Source organism: Ciconia boyciana, chromosome 12 (genome assembly GCF_034638445.1).
Source record: "Ciconia boyciana chromosome 12, ASM3463844v1, whole genome shotgun sequence".
Taxonomy (NCBI): Eukaryota; Metazoa; Chordata; class Aves; order Ciconiiformes; family Ciconiidae; genus Ciconia; species Ciconia boyciana.
Window position 1 is genome coordinate 12793901 of NC_132945.1, and position 10012 is coordinate 12803912.

The 10012-nt window shown below is 57.7% G+C and overlaps 1 protein-coding gene across 1 annotated transcript; it reads right to left on the reverse strand.

The window, feature by feature from the left end:
- Positions 1-3363: 3363 nt before the first annotated feature.
- On the reverse strand, positions 3364-4502 carry LOC140658579 (transcription factor SOX-3-like). Its single transcript, XM_072877193.1, has 2 exons — positions 4483-4502; positions 3364-4357 (listed from the first exon to the last, which is right to left on the reverse strand). The coding sequence occupies exon 2, from the start codon at positions 4318-4320 to the stop codon at positions 3364-3366; it is 957 nt and encodes a 318-aa protein (XP_072733294.1). The 5' UTR covers positions 4321-4357; positions 4483-4502.
- Between the last annotated feature and the right edge of the window lie 5510 nt (positions 4503-10012).

Here is a 10012-nt window from a genome sequence, read left to right on the forward strand (position 1 = left end):
CAATGTCCCCCGCTATGCTCTTGGCTCTCTGATGGAAAATACACTCGTGTTCGGGGAAGAAGAGGCTGTATCTGTACTTGCACTTATGTATGTACTTGTACTTATGCTTTCATCTTACAATGGGTCTCCCCCCCAACCAGTGGTGTGTGCCTGTTTACAACCCTTTCCACAAGCTCTGCCTGCAACTTAGGAACTTATGGATAAAGTTCAGCCTCAGGAAGCTGAAAACTGTGGAAGATTTTGTCTGGGCATCTCAAAATCAGTAGCTCAGGAAAAACATCCACAAGCCAAACTACTGAGATGAGCTTTCAGAGACAACAAGGTAGTTTATACAGAAGCATCTCTGTGACCCCTCAGGGACTTGCTCACAAACTCTCCTTAGGCCCTGATTTATGGCAAACAAGGATAACTTGAACTTAAATACTGCAAACCTTTGAAGAACAGTGTTTCTCCCCTTTCATGGCAGACAATCCACTTCCAGAGAACTCAGATGAAGAGAACAACTACTTATAATGATGCAGCTGCAATTCAACTCTAAAGATATCAAATACAATTCCAGTGATGGCAGCAGCTCACCTGCTCACCGAGCCCTCACTGTTCTCAGACTTGCACCACACGCTTGTCTGGGAAGGCTGAGGGAGACGTGTTTCAGGGAACAGGATCATCACGCTTCCCCTCCCAGAGCTGTCCTGGCACTGCCTATTCTGGAGAGCACTAGTTTGACCCCCAGCTGAGATGACACGGGACCTGCTGCTACCCCCTCTGCATATCTCCATGTACTGTACTGACACCACTGGTCTCATCACCTTCTCTCAGGCCCCCGGGTTACGGGGCTGCTTCTCCTCACAGAGCTAGTAACAGGCACAGGTTTTCTCCTACCTGAAGGAGAAAACAGGAGAAAGCAATGCCACAGGTTTGCCAGTTTTCACCAGAAATGTTATGGAAGGAGTTGAGCTGAGGGTATTAAACACATTGGGTTCTCATTTCCAAAGTGATTACCCCCAATTCCGGCACGACTGTTCCTGAGCAGAAGGGAGCCTGTGGGGTGCCAGAGGCTTACCACACGGACCAGAGGGCGGATGGCCCCAGGGGCTTGTCTGTGCAGAGGGCAGCGTGCGTGGCCCCGGGGTCTCTCCCCGGGTTGAGGACCTGCAGCAGCTGCTCCCGGCACTCCCCCTTCCCCGGGTGCCAGGAGCCAGCACCCCACACCAGAAGGAGACTCTCGGTGTGGTTTGCAGAGCATCGATTTTCCTCATGAAAGAGCCGGAGGAAGGCCCTGACCGAGCCTGGACGTGCTTCCCGGCGGAGAGCAAGGCAGGCGCCGCCGCCGGGGCTTCCACGCTGCAGGACCGGGAGGCAGCGCGGGGCCCCCGGCCCGGCCGGCGGGGAGGGTGGAAAGCAGCCGGGCAGGGAGGAAGGCCGCGGGGAAGGGGAAGCGGCTCCCACCGCCCCGGCAGATCTCGGCGGCCGCAAGCGGGCAGCGGAGGGGCGCGAAATCTCCCCGAAGCCGCCGTTCCTAAGGGGAGAGTAGAGCAGTCCTCTTTAACCAAACAACAGCACCCTCCCGTTCCCTTTCCTTCTATACTAAGACAAACAGCGAAAAGGTTAGTCGAAGCAAACGAAAGGCAGAGGCTCGAGGGGGGGGATGCGCTGCGAAATGCACTGGCCGTCTGCAAGGGTGCTCTGGCTGCAGAGCGGCCGCCCGGCTCGGGGAGCTCTGAGCCCGGCCCGCGGCCCCGCCGGGCCGCCGCTCGAAGCCAGGAGGAGCCGAGAGAACGCCTGGGGGGGTCGGCCGGGAGCACGACTTTTGCCGCCGAGCAGAGGGAGGGATAAGCGGTCTCCCGCTCGGCCGGCGGCCCCGGGACTCCGCGGGGCGTGCAGCTCGGGGCTGTTCCGCAGCGCCCACAGAAATACAGCCAGGAATAAAACAGGCCCCTAAAAAAGGGGGGGGGGGGGGGGGGGAAGGAAAGAAAAGTTGTCCAGACTAAAAACACACTCGTCAAACATACTGAAAAGATTGAATTATTTATTTCCTCTGGGGACTCCTGTAACCATTCATTTTTAATAGAGTCTAATTAAGAGTTCCCCAACGGGTTTTACTTTTGTAAATATTTCAGATGAGCTCAGGTTTCTAGGCAAATCCTCCAGAGCAAAAAAAAAAAAAAACAAACGAGGCGCACACGTGTAACCCCCTTCCCTCCCCGTCGGCCGGGAGAAACCGGTCGGGCGGCGAGGCAACAAGTGGCCGGCGACTCGGAGAGCAGCAGCTTCAGTAGTACAGCGACGCTTTCCCGGCCCGGGTCCCGCTTTTCTTCAGGAAAAAATTAACTCGAAGAAGCACTCCCCCCTCCCCAGCCAAAATACACCACGGCGCGGCAGCCGCAGAAACCCGGCCGAAAAGCGATGGCAGCTCCCGGGCTCTTCGGCCGGGCGGCGGGACTGCGGCTGCTGCGGGGAGCCCCGGGAAGGAGCGCGCTGTCCCCGCTCCGCGCTCCCCGCCGCTGCGGAGGGACCGGCTGCGCGCCCGCCCACGCACAAAGCGCCCGGAGACTACCGACGTGCCTGATATAAAATTTATTGATCTCTCTTCGTTTGGAAGAAGGAAGCAAACGAGGACTAGGGAGAGGGAAGGAGTGTTTCGATGACTTTTTTTTTTTTGAAGAAATCCGGTAAACAAAACTAAAACGTTTCTTCATTGTGATATGTCAAAACATCATTCACAGTAAAATTCACAAACCAATTTACATAAAAGTTTACAGCTTAAGAAAAACCAAGACTCACAACTTACTATAAATAAAAGAAATGCGTTTGCGACCCGCACAGCTCTCTCCCACCTCCCCTTTTTTTAAGGAACAAAACCCTAAAGTTAAAAAGTCGTGAAAGCTACAGATTGTGGATACCGAATGAGGCTCGGTAAGGTGGGAAGAACAAAACACTTAAGAAACCACAACGATAATGTGAACAACTGAGTTTAAAAACAAAAGCCCGCCGTTTTGTTTTGTGGGTTTTTTTATGTCATTGCAACGCTAAAAATCAAACTGGAAGATGCAAGACCTTTTAAAAACTTTTAAGCGAATAAACCAGTGCCCAACCTAGCAGAAACCAGGAAAGAAGTTGCCGTGGTTTAAAAACTTCACAGCGGCTTCTAGGAGGCAGGAATTGTGATCTATTAGAACAACAGCTTGCTCGAATATTTTTTTTTGTACAAAAAAAGGACACAACTAACGGATTTCCTTTTTAAAATTCCTCCAAAGTTAGTATTAAGTCTGCTAAGCTGAACAACACTGCCATACGTCCCGCTGTAGTCAGGGAGCGGTGGTGGGGTTAGGGATTAAGACGGGGAGCCGTCCGGAGCAGCCAAGTTTATATGTGAGTTAGTGGTACGGTACCATTCACGCCAGTCCCGGCACTCTGGTAGTGCTGGTGGACGCTGTGTAACCTGCTGCCCTGCAGCGCGGAAGGGTCTGTGGCATCCCCCCCGGGGGGCAGGTACATGCTGATCATATCCCGCAGGTCTCCCAGGCAGGCCCTCTGCGAGTGGGAAGTGATGGCAGGAGGCGGCGAGCTGGGCTCGGATTTCACCACCGAGCCCATGGAGCCGAGGCTCATGGCCGTAGAGGGCTGCTGGCCGTAGGCGGCGGGGGACATGCTGTAGGTGGAGGCGGCGTTCATGTAGGTCTGGGCCGTGGACATCATGGGGCTGTACTGCAGGCCCGTCATGTCGTAGCGGTGCATCTGCTGCAGCTGGGGGCTGTTCATGCCCGGGTGCTGGCTGTAGCCCAGCTGGTCTTGCATCAGTGAGTAAGCCCCGTTGGTCCAGCCGTTCATGTGGGCATAAGTGTCAATCCTCTGCCCCACCCCGACTGGGCTGCTCACCGCGTTGCCCCCCCCCGGGGCCAGCAGATTGCCGGGCAGAGAGTATTTGTCCTTCTTCAGCAAAGTCTTGGTCTTCCTTCGGGGCCGGTATTTGTAATCCGGATACTCCTTCATGTGCACGGCCCGCAGCCGCTTGGCCTCGTCGATGAAAGGCCGCTTCTCGGCGTCGCTCAGCAGCTTCCAGTCGGCCCCGAGGCGCTTGCTGATCTCCGAATTGTGCATCTTGGGGTTCTCCTGGGCCATCTTCCGCCGCTGGCCCCGCGACCACACCATGAAGGCGTTCATGGGGCGTTTCACCCGGTCCTGGTCTGAGCCCGCTCCCGCTCCGTTGCTGGCCCCACCGCCTCCGCCTCCTTTGCCATTGCTCCCCGGAGGGGGGTTGCCCCCGGCGCTGCCCGGCGTGGGCTGCGGCGTCTTGATCTCAGTCTCCAGCATGCTGTACATGGCCGGAGCCGGCAAGAGGTGCGCCAGGGTGGCGGGCAGGCGGGCACCAGATCGGGGAGAGGAAGTTAAAAAAAAAAAAAAAAAGGGGAAAGAACCTGCCTGGGCGGCTGCTGCGGGAGGAGGAAGTTTTTCTGCCCGGCGGGTGGAGGCGCCGCTCCCCGAGGTGCTGGTGGTGGTGCTGGTGCTGCGGCGGCGGCCGCGCCTGCGGAGCGGTGCGGAGCAGAGCGCTTCCCGCGGGCAGCGCCAAGCGATGCGCACACCAATCCCGGGGGTATTTGATTGACGGGCTATAAATGAGCGGGCGGCAGCCAATCAGCGAGCGGTTCCCGACAGCCCCGACGCCGGTAACTGACCAGCTGGGGGGGTGGGGGGAGCCAAAAAGTTGGCGTTTCGGGGCTGCTGGTGCCGGACCCCCGCCGCCACGGCCCCGGGCGCCGCTACCCTGCGGCCCCCGGCCCTGCACCTGGTCCCGGCTCTGGGCTCTGGGCTGGCGGCCCAAGCAGCGGGACGGGGCAGAGCTGGGGCTGCGCGGTGCAGAGAGGCCGGTGAGGCTCCCGCAGCTGCCGGGCCACGCCGAGGGGGAAGGAGCGGGCCCGGGCGCCGGGCGGGACGGGGCTGCCCTCCTCTCCGGGGGCGCGGGGAGGAGGAGCGGGGCGGGGCGCTGTGCTGCAAGCGGGAGCCGTGCGTTTGTCGGGCACAAAGAGATTTGGGGCTCCCGGGTGGATGCCAAGCCCGGAGAAGCTGCCTGGAGACGGAGCGAGCCCGCACTGCACGGACACCCCTCCGGAACGGATGAAGGCGGGGGGACGGAGTAAAATCTTCCACTTCTGAGCCCTCTCATGGGGGAGAACCCGCACTGCCCTGCCGGGGCCGGGCATGGCCGCCGGGTCCTCCGTCCCGGTGGGTGACGGGCTGCCCCGCGGCAGCACGCCGGCGCAGCCCGGGGGAGGCGGCGGTGTGGATGCCAGCGGGGCCGGGCTGACTGCCGGGAGGGCGCTCCCGGCCATCCCCACCTGGGTCCACCCCATTGCCACTTGAGTTTTTCCACTCGGCTGCCCCAAAGACAGTGGGGGGGAGGGGACGGCGCTTGCAAAACCCCCGAGTTTCATGGCAACAGCAAAGTTCCCTCCGTGTGAAAGAAAACTTTGGCGGAGGGTGTGTAAGTGGACAGCTCACTGGAGCTGTCAATCATGGGCTTCCCTTTCCGTCCCTTCCCTCCCCTTCCCCTTCCATCTTTTCTCCCGCCCTTCCTTCCTTCCCCAGAGGCACGGACACCCGCACCTGCTCGGACAGGGCTGGCAGCTCCTTGAAAGCACCGCGGGCACTGAGCTGCCCAGCCTGCCTCTCCCTGCCGCTGCGGGGCTGGAGGCGGAGACGGGGAGCGCTGCCATGTCCCTGCTCTTCCTCGTCCTCCCCCTGCGCCCTGCTCCAGCTCCGTCTGGGGAAGCTGGACGGCTCTCCTGGCCGGGGCGTGCTGGGGGAGGAGAGACAAACCGAGCCTGGAGTCTGCTCGGAGCCGTGCTGGGAGAGCCCCGGTGCCGGAGGAGGTGGGCAGCACCGCCGGTTCCGCCGATGTAGCTCTAAGCAAACTGCCCCGGGGGCGTGGGGGGCGCAGGGGAGGGTCGAGGGGCTTGAGGTAGGGACGTGTCTGGGCATCACGTCCCATACTGGGGGGCTCAGCGAAGAGGGATGCTGCCGGCGCAGCTTCCCCGGCTTGGCAGCCGTTGATGTGGCCCCAAAGATAAGACCGCGGGGATAATGACTGGAATCGGTACAGGGGGAGAGGACACCTCCAGGGCAGGGCTCCATGCTGGACTCGGAGGCACAGTCAAAGCCGGTGCCGCCAGCCCCGAGCCCGCTGCGCTGCGGATGCCGGGGAGGGGGCTCCGTGCCGGGCCGGGGAGGCTTCACCAGGGCGGGGGACGGGACCGCTCCGCCCGGCGCGGCGCGGCCCCGCTCAGCGCTTCCTGCGGTCGGGGAAGCCAAACGACCCGGCTTAAAACGGCACTGGTGGTACTCTGGAAACAGCACGGTGTCGTGGTGGGATTTTTATTGGAGTGGATCTGAGCACTACTGTGATTTAGCAGTTTAAGGTGTCACCCGTTTTGTACGGATTTCTTTTTTGACAAAATCGTCTGTTGAACGAAGTCGAAGGGGAAATAAATCCCGCTTGCGACGAGATATGGTGTAGTCAGCATTTTGTCTTTGTTGTTGTTTGGTTTGCTGCTGGTGTGTTCTTGGGTGAAGTAAAAATATTGCAGCCCGAGAGGACAGGGTGACAGCGGAAGGTGTTGTTTCAGGCGGTATCACACTAGAAAGCACACTTGGGCGTAGTTCGCGTGTAACTTTTGCAGCATATTGGAAAACCTTCAGACAGCTATAATTAACCTGAAACCCCTCCAAATATTTTGACCTCTCCAGTCGAGGTTTAAGACGTGCCAGGCTGGGCTGGAAAGTGGACTGATGTATATCTGACAATTCTTTGAAATGACTTTATATAAACGTTTGTTGGAGGGACTGAGCACGCTTGCATGCAACGAAAAATGAGGCAGTATACGGAATTAGAGGACATGCTGAAAGCCCTGTGAATGGTGTTTCCTTCGATGTTTAAATAAATATTACAACGTTAAGTTTCAGACTCTTTGTCTTTATATTTGCCTTTGCGCTGCCTGAGACTCCAATTATATAATTTTTTCCCAAAGGCCGCGCTATTTAACACTTTAAGATCCATATTATTTCAAAGCAAGACAATATTTCTCTTGAGACATCGCTAATCTCCTTGTAGGTGAACTGAACCTGACTGAATAAAAAAGCATAGATTAGTGTGTTTCCACACTTCACAAGTCCCTGTAATGCTCCCACTGCACTAGGGTTTCCATGCCGCACGTGTTAAGAGCAATACTCAAAAAATTGGCTAATTTCTATTTCCAGAAGAGGGGTGAGCAGGAACACGCTGGTCGAACCCCTCTGCCTCGGCATGAGTGATGGGTGAGCACAGGAAACTCTCCGTAGGATTTCTTGAGTGGTTTCAGCACCCGAGAGGAGAGCCAGAAGCCAGCTCCTCTCCCAGGCTCTGGCAGAGTCCCGCGCTCGTCGCGGTGCTTTCCCTCGGAGCCGTATTTCCCCGCCCGGCGGGTGAGCCCCCTGCCCGGGCGCGGCCGCGCAGGCATTGCGCACCGAGGCGCGGAGCTCGCCGGAGCAGCCCGGCGCTGCCGCCGCTCGCAGGTCTCCGCCAGCAGCACCTCCGGGGCGGCTCCCCCCCACCGCACACCCCGCGGCTGCACGGCGGCGAGGCGGCACCTGCGGCCGGGTGCCCCCCTGGAGGGACCCGAGCTGCGGCTTGGGAAGGGCCCACTGGTGCGGGGCGAGAGGGTGTGAAGCAAAGCACGGGGCAGGGCGGGGAGGCTCAGAGCCACCTCCAGCGCTGGCACCGCACCGCTCCCGCAAATGCAAGCGGGGCCGGAGGGAGAAGAAGTAGCTTCTTCTCCCTCCCCTGGTCTGAAAACTACAGATCGCCAGTGAGGCGGAGCGGGGGAGAGGAGGAAGCGAGGCAAGTCCCGCTGTACCAACTGCTGCTCCCTAAAGTTACCTGCAGAGCGCTTTAAAAGGTCCGATCCCACCACCCCCTTGGCAGCCACAAGCGAACTGAAGCCTCCGCCTGCTCCTCGGTCCTGCCCGTCCCGTGTCCCGGGAAAAGGGACGGAGCCTGCAGAGCTGCTGTAACGTAGGGAAGGGGCAGAAGACAGGAGAGGACCCAGCGAGCGCAATAAACGGGGCGGGGGAGCCTCATGCCTGGAGCCATTTTCTTAAATTCACTCCCCGGCGGCGGCCGGGAGTAGGGGAGAAGCCGTCCGGGGCCGGAGAGCCCCCTGTGTCTGGTGGGGGTCGGGGAACACTTGGGGTCGTGTAAATACAGTTGTCAAAGGCAGAGAAGCCCACCTTTTTTATTTTCGTTTTGGTCACAAAGGCGTGTGAGGCGAAATCAGGAGTTTACAGCACAATCCAACTTGAATGCGAGAGAAACCCCACGGTTGAAAAGGCACATTTGAAAGGGACCGTCTGCTTCTTACGCATTCAGCGCTTAATAAGCAACAGCCATTAATATATGTTAATTGAAGCTCCAGCAGAGCTTGGGGGAATCTTGGAACCGTGTCAGGGAGGATCGCTGGCTTTTAAAGAATAACGCTATGCACCAAACCGGCCCCGTTTAATCCTCTTATTAAAACATCCCCCCTGGTCCCCAGCCTAACTCCCGACCGAGATCAGCGAGGGCTTGTCCTCGAAACTTGCCCAGACAAGGGAGCTGAGCGCCCCTTTTGTTTGGACCCTGCTGAGCCTCGCTAGGATGATCCTCCGAAAATGCTCAGGCTTTTAGCGATGCTTAAGATAAAAGTTCACGTGCTTTTCTGTTCGATCCCTGTTTTAGGCTCGAATCCACGTCCTCCCCCAGAAGTTTCCAGCGTGGTAACGTGGCTGCTAAATGGATCATTTCAGGCTGGTTCTGCAGCCCAGGTTCGTTAGGAGATTTTTTTACTCCCCATCTAACAGTGTCACGTCAAAAAACCAGCTCGCCTGCGAGGCTGCCCGCCTCGCGGCGAGGCTGACATGGCTGGACCGACTTTCCAGCCCAGCGAGACGGAGCACAAATCATTAGTTCCGACAAACGAGCTCTAACTCCTTTCTGTGACTTCCCCAGCGGCGAGGATATCGATGCTGCACTAGAGACTACAGTTGTTCCCGCTGCTCACGTATACGGGAAAGCAAGGGATACTTTTGATGACATCATTAAAAATAGTGACATTTAAGAACAAAAATCTTAAGTGCGTGGGTAAATCCCAGGCAGCGTCGTTTGGGTACAGATCGATTCCTTTGAACAGAGCCTCCCAGTGCATTCAGGAGGCAGCGGCGAATGTTGTTTTTAATCACCTTTTGCCCCCAACTGAACTTTTATTTGGCTTCTGACAACAATAGCGGGCTGCAAACAGACCTCTCGGAGCGCCCGCTGAATGGACCTCTTTCGAGCCCGGATTGTTTCCATCGCCACAAAAAACAACCAGTAGCTCCGTTTCTTAATTGGGTTGTTCCTGGCCCTCGTTCATTCAGGTGTTCGCGAGGAATTTGTTTATTAGCCTTTGACAAACAGCTCCTCCTGGCAATCGCCTCATGGGGTTGGCTTCAGCAGGAGCGGAGGGATGCGGGGCGGGGGGGCGGCATTGCTAATAAGGACTCTCTCCATCTCCAAGTTACCAATTAACAGTTGTAGAGGGGACCACCAGCACAGGACAACTCGCCGGGGCTCGCTGCGGAGCCCTGAGGAAACGATGGACTTTGCTCATGCATTTTCACGCGAAAACACGGAGGAAAAAACGGGCACGAAAAGTGATGCTAAAGAGACGAGCGCTGCCCCCTGCACCGGCGGCGGCTGCTGCAGGGCAGTCTGTGCCGAGCCTGGCAGGAATCTCTTTCCCAAGAGACGAGACGGTAATAGGAACTTTCTGCAACTTCCCTCTGCTGTCACAGTACCAACTGTACAGTACCCCCGAAAGAGTTGTCAAGCACTGGAACAGGCTGCCCAGGGAAGTGGTGGAGTCACCATCCCTGGAGGTATTTAAAAGACGTGTAGACGAGGCGCTTAGGGGCATGCTTTAGTGGTGGACTTGGCAGTGTTAGGTTAACGGTTGGACTCGATGAT